This window comes from Carassius carassius, chromosome 8, assembly GCF_963082965.1.
Source record: "Carassius carassius chromosome 8, fCarCar2.1, whole genome shotgun sequence".
Lineage (NCBI taxonomy): Eukaryota > Metazoa > Chordata > Actinopteri > Cypriniformes > Cyprinidae > Carassius > Carassius carassius.
In genome coordinates, this window is record NC_081762.1 from 19,035,904 (window position 1) to 19,053,918 (window position 18,015).

Genomic DNA, 18,015 nt, shown 5'->3' on the forward strand with positions numbered 1-18,015 from the left:
ACACACACAATGCGGTCTCTGAAGACAAAGAAAACCTGAGGATGTTTCCGTTTCACGTCTATTTATAACCTGCAGGTGCACGTTATCAGTGACGTCACCTGCCGAGGTTATGTAAGCCAATTCTTGGCGTGTTTGACACACGTGCTTCACAACCGGTCGAACAAAGAATGTTCTCATTAGCGCTATTGAGCGCAGCATCGAGAGTAGCTTTCGAAAGGGAACTACATCTTGGATGTCCTTGAGGTAAGCTAAAACATATCAAAATTTAATTTGAAAGTGAACTATCCCTTTAACAAAGCACTGTAAAGACTAGATACCTTGGCAGCAATGCCTAAGGTATAACCAAATATTGATAATGAGGAAGTTACTGCCTTTTGCCTTGGTGTGATTTCTCATATTTTGCAGACAATGCAAAGGCTGAGTACATTAACTTCAAAGTTTGAGTTTACAATTATTTTCATTACTAAAACATCAAATTGTCAAATTTCCAGTGTCCTACATATAATTAATTTGGCTGGACAAGTAAAAAACTTTAAAGTCATTTTTCTCAGTTTAACACTAGTGAGTTAAGGTCTTTTGCCTTTGTAGAATAGAATAGAATAGAATATAAAGACTTTAATAATCCCCAAGGGGAAATTGTGATGTCACAGCAGCAAATTACAATACATACCAGACATATTACATATAACATACATTGACCTATACTGTATAAAAATCCTTAATAATAATAATAAATAAATAAAATAAAATAGTTACACAAGATGTGCAGTTTAAATATCATATACCATATATTCATGTGTTATTCTCTATTCTGTCATTAATGTCCATAATCTCTTATCTACCCAGAGAAGATCTGTTATATATTGTTATTGCAGTGGGTAGGAATGACTTTCTGTACCGGTCCTTGCTACAGCAGAGTTGCCGTAGTCTCCAGCTGAAAACACTCTTCTGCCCAACCACCAAGTTGTGCAGCGGATGTGATGTGTTGTCCATGATGTTAAATAGTTTCTTCAACATCTTTTCCTCCACAACCAACTCCATAGGTTCCAGAGCAAACCCCAGCACAGAGCCAGCCTTCTTTATTAGTTTATTTAGTCTCTTACTGTCACTGCCTCTGATGCAGCTGCCCCAGCAGATGACTGCAAAGAATATTGCACTTTCGACGACAGACTGATAAAACATATACAACATCTTGTTGCATACATTAAAAGACTTGAGCTTCCTCAAGAAATAGAGTCTGCTCTGGCCCTTCTTGAAGATGGCCTCAGAGTTGCGTTTCCAATCCAGTCTGTTATCGAGGTACACACCCAAATATTTAAAATGATCAACCACCTCCACCTCCTCTCCATGCAGGTAAATGGGTTTTAATGTTGTTTTCCTGGTCCTTCTAAAGTCCACCACCATCTCTTTTGTCTTAGTCACGTTTAAGAGAAGGTGGTTTATCCCACACCACGACACAAAGCGATAAACCAAATCTCTGTACCCAGTCTCATCTCCACCGTTAATATACCCAACAACTGCAGAGTCATCTGAGTATTTTTGAAGATGACAGGACTCTGAGTTGTGTTGGAAATCTGATGTGTACAACGTGAAGAGAAATGGCGAGAGAACAGTCCCCTGTGGTGTTCCTGTACTGCTGACCACTCGTTCAGACACACCACCCCTTAGTCGCACAAACTGAGGTCTGCATGTCAGGTAGTCTATAATCCAGGAAATTGTGGAGGTGTCCACCTGCATCACTTGAAGCTTCTCACGCAGCAATGACGGTTGGATCGTGTTAAACGCACTGGAAAAGTCAAAGAACATGATCCTCACCATGCTGCCAGCTCTGTCCAGGTGAGAGTGAGCTCGCTGAAGCAAGTAGATGATAGAATCCTCCACACCCACCCCAGGGCAGTAGGCAAACTGCAGTGGATCAATGAAGGCAGTAACTTGTGGTCTCAGATGGGCCTGAACCAGTCTCTCTAGAACTTTCATAATGTGTGAGGTTAAAGCAACCGGTCTATAGTCATTGAGAACAGACGGAGCAGACCTCTTAGCCACTGGAACAAGGCAAGTTGTTTTCCACATTAGTGGAACTTTCGCCAGACTCAGACTGAGGTTAAAAAGGTGTTGTAAAATCCCACATAGCTGGTTAGCACATACCTTCAGGACTCTGGGGCTAATACCATCCGGTCCCGGGGCTTTGTTCTGATGCAGTTTCACCAGCTGCCTCTTAACCTGACAGCTAGAGACATACAGGGGGGTGGGAGGGATAGAGGATGGCATGGTGTTCTCAGCAATGAAGATAGATGATGATGTTGAAGGGTGGGTGGAGGTGGCACCATGTGAATCACCAATTTTGATCTTTGAGGAGGTGTGAGAGGGGAAAGTACATAGGAGGGAGGGGGGAGAAGGATGCAGCTGAAGAGCAAGGGGTGATGTGTGTCCAATTTGACAGGCTGCATGGGAGGCTAGGGGTGAGCTGAACCTATTGAAAAACACATTCAGCTCATTAGCCATATCCCGGCCTCCCTCAGCCTGGTTACCAGTCACCTTAAACCCTGTGATAGTCTTCATTCCCGCCCATACATCCCTTGAGTTGTTTTGCTGGAGCTTGTTTTCCAGTTTCTTCCTATACACCTCCATGCCAACTCTCAGGCTCACTTTCAACTCCCTCTGTACAGTCTTCATTAATTCTCTGTCCCCCTGCCTAAAAGCTCTTTTCTTCCTATTCAGAAGCACCTTTAGGTCGCTGGTTATCCATGGCTTGTTGTTAGGAAAACATCTCACTCTCCTATAGGGTATGACCGTATCCACACAGAAATTAATATACCCTGTGATACAATCCGTCATGGAACTTATGTCATCTCCATAGGGATCACAGAGTACCTCCCAGTCTGTGGATTCAAAACACCCTTGCAGAGCCTCATCTGCTTCCTGTGTCCATCTTCTCACAGTCCTATAAGTAACCGGTTGTCTTTGAACAATTGGTGTATATGTGGAGTTAAGAAGTACCAGATTGTGATCTGATCTTCCAAGAGGAGGAAGGGCTGCAGAGCAGTATGAGTCCTTAACATTAGCATACAATAAATCCAAAATATTTTTGTTTCTGGTGGGGCAGTTCACATACTGCTGAAATGTTGGGAGAGTAGCAGAGAGAGACGTATGGTTAAAATCTCCAGAGATTGCAATAAAAGCGTTCGGGTGTTTTGTTTGTAATCCAGCGGTGACTGAATGGATAACGTCACACGCCGCGTCAGCATCAGCTGACGGTGGAATGTAAACAACCATAATGATTGCACAAGTAAACTCCCTCGGCAGATAATATGGACGTAGACTCACAGCTAACAGTTCAATATCTGGGCTACAGAAACGTTCCTTCACCGTAATATGTCCAGGATTACACCATCTGTTGTTTACAAATACAGCAATCCCCCCTCCTTTCTTCTTACCGCTCAGACAGCGATCTCTGTCCACCCGTACCGTCTGGAAGCCGGAGACAGTGGTGTTGGACTCGGGAATATGTTCCTGCAGCCATGTCTCTGTGAAGCACATAACACTGCACTCTCAATACTCCCGCTGTGTCCTCGTCAGTGCGCTCAACTCGTCCATTTTATTTACCAGGGACCTCACATTCCCCATTACAATAGAGGGGAGAAAAGGTTTATATTTCCTCCTTCTTATTCTCCGAACGGCGCCGGCTCTACAACCCCTTCGTCTTCTTTTCAGTTCCACTGGGATCGAGGAACTGACATCGGGCTGCAGTAGAGAAGGCTTGGATAGCGCAATTAGCTGGTCGCGAAGGTAAACAATAGGCCTGATGTTACCTTTAGGCCCATAAGCAAAGTGTCCCGGCAAAAAAATCATAAGTGCCAAAAATAAGCAGAGAAAATGGCAACTCAACCAGATATCCATTCGACTGTAATGATAGAACGATCAACAACACTTAGAATGTATGAAACAAATACACGAAACGGGAGCTGCCGCAACAGGCAGCCACTCGAGCAGCGCCAGACCAGAGGATGTCAACAGTATGTCAACCACGCTCATAGACTTTAATAAAGAACAGGTATAAAACTTTAAAAATGATCTGCAAGTTCTTATTTTTTATAATGACAGTGCTCTATGCAGGGCATACGGCCCAGTGTTTTTTTTTTTTACTTTCTAAAAATGTCTGCAAAGTTTTGCGTTCTTCAGAGGGAGCTGAAATGGAGCCTGTTTTCAGCAAAGCTGTTTGTGTATCTCTTATCGCAGAAGTTTGCCTCATATCAATGCTGTCCGCTTCACTCAGATCTGTTTACGTTCTTCTGTTTCAAGTTCCTGACAAACTGTCCACTGTAATTGTCTCCAGTCTCACGGACATTTCTTAATTTTAAGTAAACACATACTCAGTGTCCTGCAGCAGTGAACAATGGTTTATTCCAGAGCCAAATGTTATGCAGCGATTCTTCAAAATCACATTAGAAATAAAGTTGAGTTGGCACTAACAGAGATTCAGCTGGTAACGGGTCGCCAAATTGCTGTGCTGCTCGTTACTAATAGTTGTTCATACTCAACTCAACAATATCAGGCCACAAATCACTGTCCCCACAGTCACTGGTAAATACTGGCAGACAGCTAACTTTCATTGAAAAGGAATGACTTTTAAACTGTTCATTGCTAAAAATTGCTGTCCCTGTGAATGCCAATTAAATGGTTTACTTTAAACCCAAATACATGGTCAAATACAATTCTCAACCATTAGACCTCTGAGAAATGCTTATGGCCAGAAATAAACTACATATACAGTAGAGAGGAGGAAGGAGAAGCTTGTCTAAATACCCTAGAGTGATGGGAAAGTTAATGGGCCCTTTCCTAGCACCAATCAATCTGCGCTAATCTCCTGCCAAGAGTTCTCCAGAGAGACAGCAGCCATGATTCCATCGGTGTGATGGCAAAGTCCACTCAGCCACATCGCCTGTTAGTCGCCAGACCTTTTACTCTCTAATACACTAAAAACAGGGATCATACACCTCAGGAATAGACAGACAGATGAAATGGAAAGTTGAATGTCATTGAAAACATGCCTTTGAAGGGATAGTTCACCCAAAAATAATCATTCTGTTATCATTTACTCACCCTCATTTCATTCTAAACCCATAAGACAAAAACCTGAGAGGTAACCAGGTAACCAAAACTTAGTAGGTCCAAAAAGGTCAGAAAGGCATCATAAAATTAATCTTTATTGTTCAAATGGATTAATCCATGTCTTCTGAAGAAATATGATCACTTGATATTGAGATTATACTGTATGATGAAAAAGAATTGTATAGGTCAAAAATATCTATTTTTCTTTTATGCCAAAAATCATTATGATATAAAGTAAAGATCATGTTCCATGAAGATATTTTGTAAATTTCCTACCGTAAATATATCAAAACTACTTTTTTGATTAGTAATATGCATTGCTTAGAACTTCATTTGGACAACTTTAAATGTGATTTTCTCAGTATTTAGATTTTTTGCACCCACAGATTCCAGATTTCCAAATATTTGTATCTCTGCCAAATATTGTCCGATCCTAACAAACCATATATCAATCGAAAGCGTATTTATTCAGGTTTCAGATGTTATGTAAATCTCAGTTTAGAAAAAATGACACTTAAGACTGGTTTGGTGGTCCATGGTCACATATGATAAAAAGAGAAGTGCATGTGTCATGCACTAAAACAAACCTAATTGGTTCTTGTGCATCATACATGTATATTTGATCTTCTGCATTTACATATGTAAATAAAAGACTAAATTAAATCTGTTCATCATATAAAATGATCATAACTCTTCACAAGGCAGTTTGAACTTGTCTTGTTGTATGCAATGTTTAGTTACTTGCACAGATTATATTGCTTCATAAGACATCAATAATTCATCAGGAGCCATGGGTATTAATTTAGTGTTCCATGCTATGCCTTTTTATTCTCAAAGATGGCAAGCCACTGACCAAGGACCACTGCTTCATCTAAAAATAAATATTCGTTACTGTTCACTCTACTGAATCAATAAGTCATCAACATCTTGGATGTAAATGAACAGCAATTTTTGGGGTGAAATTTGTTTTTCAAATATTATCTAAAATTTCATGGGTTTAGATCAACTTGAAGATTAGTAAATAATGACAAAATTCTTTAAGTTATAAAACACAAATCAAGGTAACTTTAAAAACCATCCACTACACAATCAGGCCTGGCATTGTCCATTTTAGCTTTGCTTCCAGCTAAACACATCTAATAATTTCCAAAATTGTCTGACTAAAATCCATGAATGCACATGACCAAATGCACACAACTAAAGCAAGCAGACGCTCAAAATGTCAAGCCTATTTTGAAGCCCTGCTCAATCACACACTTCCCCCTCTGTTTGTCAGCACGGGGCAGGCTCGTCCAAGTGTCTGTTTTTCCAAGGAATTGTGCCAATGTCCCACATTCCAGCTGGCCCGCGTCCCCAACTGCCATGGATGTGGGGGCGGGGCAGGACGTCTCACTTCCTGAACCAAAATAGTGTATATGGTAATAAAACCTTGGCTGCTATGTACTCCCCAATGATCCCAGCTCCCTGTGACTATGATTTAGTTGGGATTGATTAACCATTATGACCCGGTCGAGGAATTCTGCTGAATTGTTACATACAACATTAATAATAAGCAATCAGACTCACCTCCAGGCTGTACTCTTCCACAGTTCTCTTCAGGGGATCCACGATCTGCCAGCATATGAGGATGCACAAATCAATCAGCAACATCCCACCCACGATGATAAAAAGTTTCTGGTCCTTGATAATCTGGAAAAAAGAAGAAGAAAAGCAATGGATGAGGTGATTAAGGGATGAGAAAGAGGCCGAGATGGGCAGGAACCATCAATGGACTGTTCGTTCAATTCAAACGCATGATCTTCTCTCGCATTCTGAACCTTTGTGGATGAAAGCCCTGCTCCTGTCTGATCTTTTTCTCTTTTCTTCTATTTAACAGTGGTTGACCTAAACAGAACACAAACATAAAGGAAAGGTCACAGCGAGAAGGCCTGCGTGGATTCTAGAAGATTCAGATGGTGGGAATGGAGATATTCTTCCGTGATTCTGAATAGAAATGCTAACTTGTTTTAATCTGATGGGTTTGATGGTTTACCAATGGCCAAAAACTTTCAAAAACAGGAAGGTGGTGGGTTACTCTGCCACCATTGAGCATCATGCTGAATTCTATCAGAACAGATGCTATCTATCTTCAATCAAACAGAAGTTTATGGTTTTATTAAATGGCCAGACATTTGAAATAACACAGCATCATGATACTTCAGAATACATTAGCACAATCACTGAAATCAATGCTTGTCCATATGATCATTGAACTTCACTTCATTGCACAAAATCTCCTTTCATCTCAGCAAATGGAAGGTGATGATGTATCAAAAAATGAATAGCAAACCTAAAATCCTCCCTCCACACTTTACAGATTAAAATTAAGGGTTGTGCAAATAACAATAGATGCTATTTACAATATTTGGGTTGTTCATGTCAAAAGCCAAATGAAATGTCCTTACGCTCTACACCACAGGTTAAATAAATGGTGACAAAATTGTTGTCTTTGGTTGAACTATCCCTTTAAACAAACACACAAATGGCTTAATTGTCTGTGCACATTAAACTGGGATGCAATGCTTTAACATCGAAAGAATGACACACTTCACCTTTAATGTGGGTAATTATGAGTTTCTAAACCAATAAAATTTTGTTATAAGACCCAGCAGCTCTGTTTAAGCTTTTGTATTCACAGTTCAAATTGCTCACCATTTGTACAAGATTATTGCTGCAGGTCTACTAGAGCATGTGGTGCATTAGTGTCAGATTGTGTTTGTGCTCAATAGTCTAAGTTATGCAGGCCATCATGTGCTTGTGTCTGATTGAATTTACAAATGCACACAGCCATGTATTTGTGACACAGTATGTTATGACCATAATGCAGTCTGAGTCTCTGAATGATGCAGTATGCAGGTTTACACCATACAATAATGAATATTTATGTTCATTTGGCACCCAAAAAATATTTATAACTGTAGATATATGCTAAAAAATCATATATCAGACTGATGGACCAAAGAAATGCAAGGCTTAAAGGGATAGTTCACCCAAAAATATGGGTGAACTCACCATCAAGTCTTTCAAGCATAAAAAAAGTTGTAGTAGCACCATAAATGTTTCCAAAAAGCAATCCATATGACCTGTGAACTTTATACCAAGTCTGAAGTATGATAGCTTTGAGTGACAAACAGTTATTTACTAAACATCTAGACATCTGTTGAGAGAAGTAACATTGTCTCATTCATGATAGAATCATTCGATAGAACTGAATTTTTTTAAAGAATCAACAGACCTGGTTCACAAAACCTCTCTGAATGATTCACACAAAGCTATCACATAAATTCAGAAGACCAGCACACAAGTCATACTGCTTTTATAGGATTTATTACATATATTATTCGCATTTTATTCAATTCCAATTTAATGTAATTGCAAGGAGAGGAGTGACCAGGAAGCAGTGTTGGGCAAGTTACTCTGAAAATGTAATGAAATTACTGATCACTGATTACTCCTTTTAAAAGTAATCACGTTACTGTTCTGATTACTTTATCTCAAAAGTAATTAGTAATTAGTTAGATTACTAGTTACGTTACTTTTTTATCCATTAAATTTATGAAACCCCAGAATACACGCTCCCGATAAATATTTGTTATTAAAGCATCAACATTCACAGAACACTGTTATTTTTAACTAAAGCAAATGTCTGCTGATTGCATGGTTTGGCATGGCAGCACGCCAGCAAAGAGTGATCTCACAAATCTCTGTTATAACACAATAAATATATGTATAATGAATCTTTCATAATGTCTACAATTTGTGTGTTATAATGAGAGGACTCGTGATCACACAGATTTCAGCACTGCATTGTGCAACGCTGCAAACACACAGTATTAGCCTAAATTTAGATATTTTATGTTTAGATCTTTCTATTTTGTGGGAGTCCAGTGAATCATTTTAATCTCCCGCATCCTTCCCGCACCCGTCCATCTTGTCCCGCGCTGCACTCTGTTGCGTCGGGTCTCTAATCCACTGGCACTTGACTCGACAGTGCGTGTGCTACATCCTTCTTACAATTTCTAGATTATAAAACACTGCATTCTGTCAGCAATGTAATGCAGCAGTAACGTATAGAGACCTTCGGCTTGTAACTATACTAAAATTTATATTATGAAAATTATAACATGTTAGTTAGTACCGTAGTCAAATTACAGTAATGCGTTACTAAATTATGCGTTACTGCCCAACACTGCCAGGAAGGATTTCAGATTTCATAGTTAATTTCAGAACATTTAAACTATTTTTGGCCATCGCTTTAGAGTGCCAAAGCCCAGCAGTCCATCACTCAGTGAAGCAGAAGTCAGCTCACTGCCAGCTTCCTGCACACTGAAATGCCAGAGGGAATTAAAGCCCTGAGCCTCGGCATTACCTGTCTCTGAATTTATTTATATGTAGTGAGTCCGGTTAAGAACTGCTAATTGAGTGTGAAAGTGCAACTGAAGAGAAGACCCCGGAAAAAAAAAAATGACACTCAATGTATCAAGCTGGAATTACATCACATACACCTAAACATTTATTCGTAACTCCATTATCAGGGAAAACAGGACTTTTGTCGGAAATAAATAGAAATAAACGATTTTGACATACTGTGTATACAATGCAATGCACCCGACTTGACTACGTTCTTCCAAAATCGAATAAGTTTTTTATCTTTCATTTGATCAGAGTGGTAAATGTTAACACATTTGCACAACATTGGATTAAAGAAGCAAATTATCAATTTTTAAGATGATAACTGTATAGCAATCTATTTAGAATATTGGTCCAATATTTTAAAGCTTCTAAAAAGGAGGGTAAAAACTGAACTACAATAATTAACTAAATTCTGATGAAACAATATCCGTGAAAAAAAAGACGACTGCTGAGAAGCAGAAACTGTAAAATATGGCCAGTTAAAAATAATCTTCTGGGTTCAATGAAGCTCTATTGATATCATCTGGGAAATAAAATTGGGCTGCCATTAAAAGTTTCAATATGCCACTTACAATGGAAGCATAGTAAACATTAAAATATACTTAAAATATACTACACAGTTTTAAAAAGTAAATCCTGAAGACTTAAAGGTGTGATAGAATTGCTTTATGATCACTTTGAAAGTTTAGTTACCTCAAAAAGTTTATAGTTAATAAACAAGCTTTTAAAAATACAAGTTTTGCATTTCACCATGTAAAAACTAGCTTGGTTTACTTACATTGGAAATATGAAAGCTCGGAAATTAACATTCTACAAAATGCTGTAAATATTGTCAAATATGTATTGAAGCAGTACTGTCATTGTTAACTAACATTATTAAACTTATTGTTTGGTTGAAATAATGCAGATATAAAATAAGATATAAATATTTGAGGAAAAACTTGCCTTGGCAACTTAATGAAATAAAAGAAGTTGAAGGGAACAAAAAGCTTAAATAAATAAATAAAAGCTTACACAGAAATATTTAATATATAAATAAAACAAATAAAAATGACAAAAGCATATGATCAAATTACTAAAATCTAACAAAATGAAAATAACTAATTCATAATAGTATATAAATAATACTAAGACTATTGAACCTGGATGATTACTTTGAAGTTATGTATGGCTAGGTCTCTGCAGCTTACTTTCTCTTTCTGAGTATGTTTCTCTTGATCTCATCCCACTGATTCTGACTGCAGCAGTGGAAGTAGGCTGCAAACTCTATAAATAAAGATGGCCAGCAGGGTGCTGGAGCTGTGGCCAGCCATCCTTTACAGCACTGTCATACAGTATCAGCTGCTTCACTCGCCACATTCTTACACTGCACTGAAAAACAAGAGCAGCGAGAGAAAGAGCGTGTGAAAGGAGGTCAGTGTGCACACATGAATCTGTTGTGTTAAAGAGCTGCGTGCATGCACTTGTTCAAAAGAAACCCACTGCACTATTTCCCCATAGCAATGCAATGTTTTTTCTTGTGGAGAAAATTCGCACACAGACTTGTGAAGGCCGTGTCTAGCAGAGCAGAAAGACACTGTTCTTTAGAAGAGATCAGAGATTCATTGGTTAGCACTGGCAGTGCTGGCTGATTCTGGATGTGTCAGGAGCACGGAGACAGCAAACTGACCTTCAGTGAAGAAAGCATTTCTATATTTTAGCTTTTTAGGAAGCGAAAAATGAGACAGCTGACAGCCCAGTGATGCTGTTTTCCTATGATGTTTTAAGAATGGAACTTGTCTATCTTTCTTTAATTCTCTCTCTTTCTACATCTCCATTCCAACTGTATAAACTGCAGTATTGTTCTGTTCTGTTTATAGTATTATAATTCTACAATATAACCACCACTGAAGTGTGACGACTATGATGACAAATTATTCCAGTTCCTGTGTGTTGTGCCTCACTGGAACCTAATCTGTTATGCCATATGACCAGAGGTGACCATATACACTGCTGTTCAAAGGTTTGTGGTCAGAATTATTATTATTTTTTTTAAGAAAATGAATACTTTTATTCAGTGAGGATGAATTAAATTGATCAAAAGTGAGAGTACAGATATTCACAATGTTACAACAGATTTCTTTTTCAAATCAACGCTGTTTTCTTTAACTTGCTATTCATCAAAGTATCTTGAAACAAATTATTACGGTTTCCACAGTTTTCAGCACTGATAATACAATGTACTAGATGGTGTGGAGTGTTGTATCTGACATACTTTGAAAGCCCATTTCTCACCTTCTTCTTCATCTTTACATTCTTGAAGATGGCATGCACTCTCCAGGTCTTTGCAAACATTGCACCAAACGCTGTTGTGTAACCCACAATAAGGATCCATGTACGAACCTGAAACATTAAATGTGAGAATAAAACAAGGTTGCTACAAACCAGAAGTTCTTATAATTTAGGCACTGAAATAAGATTGGACTCTAACACCAGTCTATAGAATACAAAGCAGCAAAAACCACAAAACCATAAAATCTAATGATCCCATGCCTGCTATCGGAAAGCAAATTGGGTGCCAGGGTGTGTAGTGAATTCTGTGGAAGTTCCCGAGGCATCATTTTTTCTCTTTGTCCTCCCTTCATCTTCTGTCTCTCTTGCTCTCTCACACAGATCTAGTATTCTTTATGCTAAGGTCCTCTGGGAAATACAATTTTAGCATAGCAAGGCAGGAATCAATGATAAGAATGGCCTGCTGGCCTGAAGACAGTGTTAGAAAGTTTGGAGACAGTTTATGGAACTGCAGTGCTGTCACTAGACCTTGTTTTAAGATCGTGTAAATTTGAGGGTTTTATGTGGTTTTCATGTGCTATGTGTTGAGCATTGTTGTGAATTCTTCTGATTTAAATTGTCACCAAATACATGTTAAAATTGTGACTGATAGAAGAGGTGAAAATCATAAATAAAATGGCCTTTGTGAGTTCTTTCCACCTAATTTATGAAATTATAGTTGACACATTTTATTGTTTAAAAACCTGACTTAAATTGTTGTAAACTTTTTAATGTTTATTTATTTACTGAGATTAAAAAATATAATTCATTTCTAAATAGTTGTGAATAAATCAATTCATTTCTAAAACAACCTGTCCTCCAACCAATACGCTCATATAGGTCGTTTGTCCAAATCCCTGAAATACGACCCATCAGAGCGTATCCTACAATTGCGCCCCTATCGGCAAAACGTCGTTTTCATATTAATGTTTTGTATTCTTTTATTTGCACCCTGGTTTGTGTTTCGTGTAGCTCAGTTGGTAGATTATTGCGTTATACCTTGATATGTAATCATGCTATCATGGGTTTGATCCCAGGGAACGGATGTTTACGAAAATGTATATGCTCAATAAATCATAATTTAGCATGATTTCTGTGAGGGTTAGGTTTAGGGGTGGGGTTAGGTGTGGTCATTCAAACGAATAAGCAACCTAGTAAAATATGTAGGAAATACTGTGAGATCGGTGTAAAAAGCCCACACATTGCATTTAAATAAACGTGCGTTTTGATTGGTAATGACGTGATACGTCATTTCATGACGACAGACGCAACGCGATACTTTCATTATTTTTACGCCCGCTAGATGGCGCTTAACTTTAAAACGTAAATATGGGTTGTAATAAGGTGCTTGTACAAACGACCTATATGGTCGTTTTTTATTGGAGGACAGGCTCTTCTAAAAATAGGTTGATAATGTAAAAAAATAATAAGCAGAAAAGTCCTTATTGTTGATTGCTGAAAAGTTCAACTCATTTTGTCTAGGGTAAAGCAAGCAAGCAAACATAAAATAAACATAAAAAAAACATCATTTAATAAAAAAGCATGAACATTGAATGCCCAGTTTTAATTTATTCATAATATTGCAACGCAAACCTTCATCTTCACAGGCTGAAAAGACGGACCAATTTCAGGCAGGTAGCATGTGTCTTGCTCAACACATTTTTGGGTATTTCCCCTGAGACTCAAGCTACTGCAGTAGCCAAAGACTCATAATTAAAAGGTGGATTATGGTCACATGCAAACAGGCAGTGGAAGCGTGACAAGACACATCCAATCATGCTTTTTCAGTTTGGTGTACAGTCTGAGTAGCAGAGGTGAAAAGTGTTCAAATTCAAATACAGAGGAGACCAGGAGGAGTTGTCTCAATTTTTAAAAGGTTTTGAGTCAAATGTCCAGTTTGTTTTCTCCAGCACTGGTTTTGCATGTTTAAAACAGCAATGTCATAAATTAGTCCAACAGTATAATAATTATCAATGTTCTTCACAATAAAATCATTATGTTTGCTCATTATCGTGACAGTTTATCCATTACAGTTGTTTGCAGCCAGGGAAAAAAAAAACTGAGAACGTTTATGGGAGTGAAACGTGTGATAACTAACCCATGGTCTACCCATGTTCACATCTGATTCACAGAAATCATTCATTACTCACAGTACAGAGGGTCTCAAATTCCTTGTCTGACACAAAGGATCCATCCAGACCAAAGAGGAAAATGGAGGCGTATGACAGCATGCCCCCTAGAATGATCAGGTTGTTCATATATGGACTCGACATTTTGATCAGCCTGCAGATGAAGGGAAGCACACATCTGATATATTAAATATTCACATTTCATTCATTATTAACTACTGCAATTAAATGTGCATCTACACCTACAGTATTATCTATCTATCTATCTATCTATCTATCTATCTATCTATCTATCTATCTATCTATCTATCTATCTATCTATCTATCTATCTATCTATCTATCTATCTATCTATCTATCTATCTATCTATCAATTTAAAATACCTTTTTTCTATTTTAATATTTTTTAAATGTAATTTATTATTGTGATGGTAAAGCTGAATTATCAGCAACATTACTCCAGTTTTCAGTGTCACATGATCCTTCAGAAATCATCCCAATATGCTTATTTCCTGCTCATGAAATATTTAAATTATTATATGTTTTTTTTCAGGATCCTTTACCATCACTGCTGATTAAATTAATGCATCCTTGATTAATATAATTATTCATTAAAAAAAAAAATCTTTCTGACCAAAATTTTGAACAGTAGTGTATCTACTGTAGATTGACTCAAAATTAATGTAGAATCTTAAATAGGAACTTTTTCTATCCTAACTTTCTATTTTACATTTATCGAATCTTAAAAACTTATTTCCATATGAAACACAAAATTCCAAGTTTTTAAATGTGGTCTCATTCTTGAACTACTTCCTTTCATAGTCTTGCTCAGCACTGACCTGTGGTTGCGGTTTTTGATGTTAAAGAAGAGGAAGGCTCCTCCCATGAGCATGCCCAGGATAGTGATGGTAGACAGGATGCTGTAGAGGGGGACATTTATTTGCCGGCGCTGCAGACGCACAAACGTCCGATCCTTCGGTGGCTCAACACCTACAAAAGTCATGATGGTTCACAGTCAGTTAGTCTCAGAGACACCTCTAAGAACGTCACCCCTCAGAAAGCTTTCAATATCTTCTAGGAAGACGCTCCTGTGTAATTTAAATGACTCAGGTTTTAAAATGTCATACCAACTAGAGAGAGAATTGATGGGGTTATCTAGTCACTAATGTGACATATTAGCTCTATTTCTGGCCAAGCTTACATAATAATGTTTGTGGACAGGTTTTAAAATGGTGCCGTGATGAAAGATGCGATTAGATCTTACATCATAATGAGAAGTTGGAAGACAGTCCAGCACTTAAACCAAATGAGTCACCAAAAGGAGTCAAGAGTTGTTTGCGTGACTTGATGTCTTGACAACCTCCGTGTTTTCAAGTACTACTGTGAGGCTTTACTGCGATTAGCTCAAAAGCAAATGGTTTAGAGTCTTTTTCAGTCGAATTTAGAAAACAAACTCAGTTGAGCTCTGTGTTTGAATTTTTTTCCCCAGTTAACCCTATAAAGCCTACTGGGCTACATTTAATATGCATATTTAGACTTTAAATATAATATAATACTGTATATAATCAAAATATTGCTGAAAAACCTGGCACCTGTGTCAGCCACACCACACACATGCATTATGAATACTGATCCAAATAATTAATAGTTACTACGATGTTAGTAGTGGATAAGTCATTTGTTCCCATGTAGTTATTCATTAACGATTGAACAGTATTTTAAAGTGTTACCAAAATATCTTAATTTGTGTTATGAAGATGCACAGTCTCATGGGTGAATTTTTGGTTGAATTATCCCTGAATTATTAAGGTAGTAAAAGACTTTTTAGGCCTTTTTTATAATTAAAAAAACTTCCTCTTTTAGATTGTAAAACAATTTTCTTTTTGCTATTGAAATATTTAATGATTTTTATAAAGTACATGTAAGAATATCTTTTACATTGTTAGAAATATGTCAAGATGAACACTTATTGAACGGAAGCAAGTTGGGACAAGATTTTATAAAAAACTGTGTATGGAAAACCATGCTAAAATGTGAGTATCAAATATGATTCAACAGGCTTTTGAGGAACACTTACTTGTACAATCATCATCAAATTGCATTAGATTGTATGTTTTGCATAATTTTGGTCAAACTGAGTGGTTTTTTTTCATTGGGTTTTAGCTCTGTATTCTCCGATAGCATACTATTTGAGTCATAATGTATAAAATACGATACTCAAAGCACATATGCATTTCTCATATCTTCTTTACAAGTTCCATTACAAGTTTTCCACACAAGACGTTTGAAAAGAAAAGAAATATCCAGGGATTATGAAAAACAAACAAACAAAAGAATGTCAATGTGGGCAAACAGAAAATAACTCTTGAATTATTCAGATGACCACACATGGAACAGTGAGTACACAACATTGGCAGGCGTGTGAACCTTCTGTCTCTCTCTCAGTCAAACGCTGACCCACGAACAGACACAAACTGGGCTTTTCCTACCTTGGAACCTGATGGTGTTATTGATTAGGTCCAGTACATCTGCAATGGCATTGTACTCGCCCACCTTCACCTCTTGACCCTCTGTGAAAGACAGCAAGAACAAGAGGACAGTGGCGATAAGAGCAGTGTGTTCAAAGCCGACGTCCCCCAGGAGAGAAACAAGACAATAGATAGTGAATTTAGCTTCTGTGCACTCCACTGCAGAACTAGTCCAACATATTGTCCCAAAATGCTCAGGGCGACGCTGACCTAAAAAAGTATGTAAATTGCAACCTTATGCATTTGCACATCAATTAAAAGGCACCAGATTACCAAATCTGCAAAAACAATGATTTGAGACAAAACACTGTCTCATGACGTCTAACTCAGAAAAACAGCTTTACTTTATTCAGAAAGCATAACAGCTTCACTGACAAAGACACAGTCAGTAATTGTTTCCGTAGTTTTTGTTTTTGACAAAAATGTCCTTTAAATCAAGTCAATGTTTAGTCTTGCTATATTTATAAATTTTAGCCCATTTTGCTATGAATTAAATGTTATATCATTCACAAAAACTTTTAAGTGCAAAATATGACATACCCTACCACTCAAATGTTGCATTTATTTGATCTAAAATACAGTAAAAACAGTTATATTGTGAAATATTATTACAGTTTAAAATAATGGTTTTAAGCAGCTCAAGAGCTATTTCTAATTGTTGAAAACTGACCCCAAACTTTTGAAAAATATGAATATGAATATGAAAACAGAACAAATAAATATTTAGTAATTTCATGTAATATAAATAAAGCATTTGAATGAGCAAATTATCCAGTTATCAGAAAATTCTTTCTTCTAAAAACCTTATTAGTGCAGTGTTAAAATCTTTCACTTAATTATCACCATGATGCATTTTTTTGTTTTGTTATGTTTTATTACTGCTGACAAATCAAAAAGCCTTGTTGACAAGAATAACACTGAACTGGGTATTAAAGATGAAAACAGGATGGTTAGGTGAAATTTAAGGTTACGTATCCACAGATGCAATAAAATAAAGCTTAGTGTCAATAACCTCCCAGCAGAACAAGACTTACTCTCTTAGGCCAAATACAAAGCAAGTCAATTCCAAAGCCATCTTAAAACTCAATATTTCTCCCTGGTGTGCGCTTCACAACTGCTTGTGTATTGACTGTCACACTCACAGGGAAGAAAACTCACTTAAAAATTGAGAACATGGGAAATAAGATATTTATCACTTGGCTCCTGGAAAAACATGTGTTTTTCTAAATGCTAAACATTTACCACATGAATATGAATTGGGATGCCAACCCACATTCTGCTCAGTGCAATTCATCTGATGGTTTTAGGTTTTTCCATTTAACTGCTGTGGGTTCAACCAAGCCAACTTTAATGTCAAGAGCAATTTAAACACCGAACTAGATTAGGTTTTGTCCTCTAGATCGTCTTGCTGTGTCAGGAGAATCATTGACTGTGAATAATAAGTGCTGTCCGTGTACATGTTTTTGTCATCATTAAGGTACTTTGACC

At 37.4% G+C, this 18,015-nt stretch overlaps 1 protein-coding gene across 1 annotated transcript in view; it reads right to left on the bottom strand.

The window, feature by feature from the left end:
* The window catches only part of LOC132145456 (gamma-aminobutyric acid type B receptor subunit 2-like), a 236,311-nt gene that overhangs the window by 49,486 nt on the left and 168,810 nt on the right, over nt 1–18,015 (bottom strand). Inside the window, exons 9-13 of the mRNA XM_059556505.1 lie at nt 16,489–16,569; nt 14,839–14,989; nt 14,022–14,154; nt 11,836–11,943; nt 6,676–6,798 (exon numbers count right to left, since the gene is read on the bottom strand). Coding sequence (XP_059412488.1) covers nt 6,676–6,798; nt 11,836–11,943; nt 14,022–14,154; nt 14,839–14,989; nt 16,489–16,569 — 596 coding nt within the window. The remainder of the gene's footprint in view (nt 1–6,675; nt 6,799–11,835; nt 11,944–14,021; nt 14,155–14,838; nt 14,990–16,488; nt 16,570–18,015) is intronic.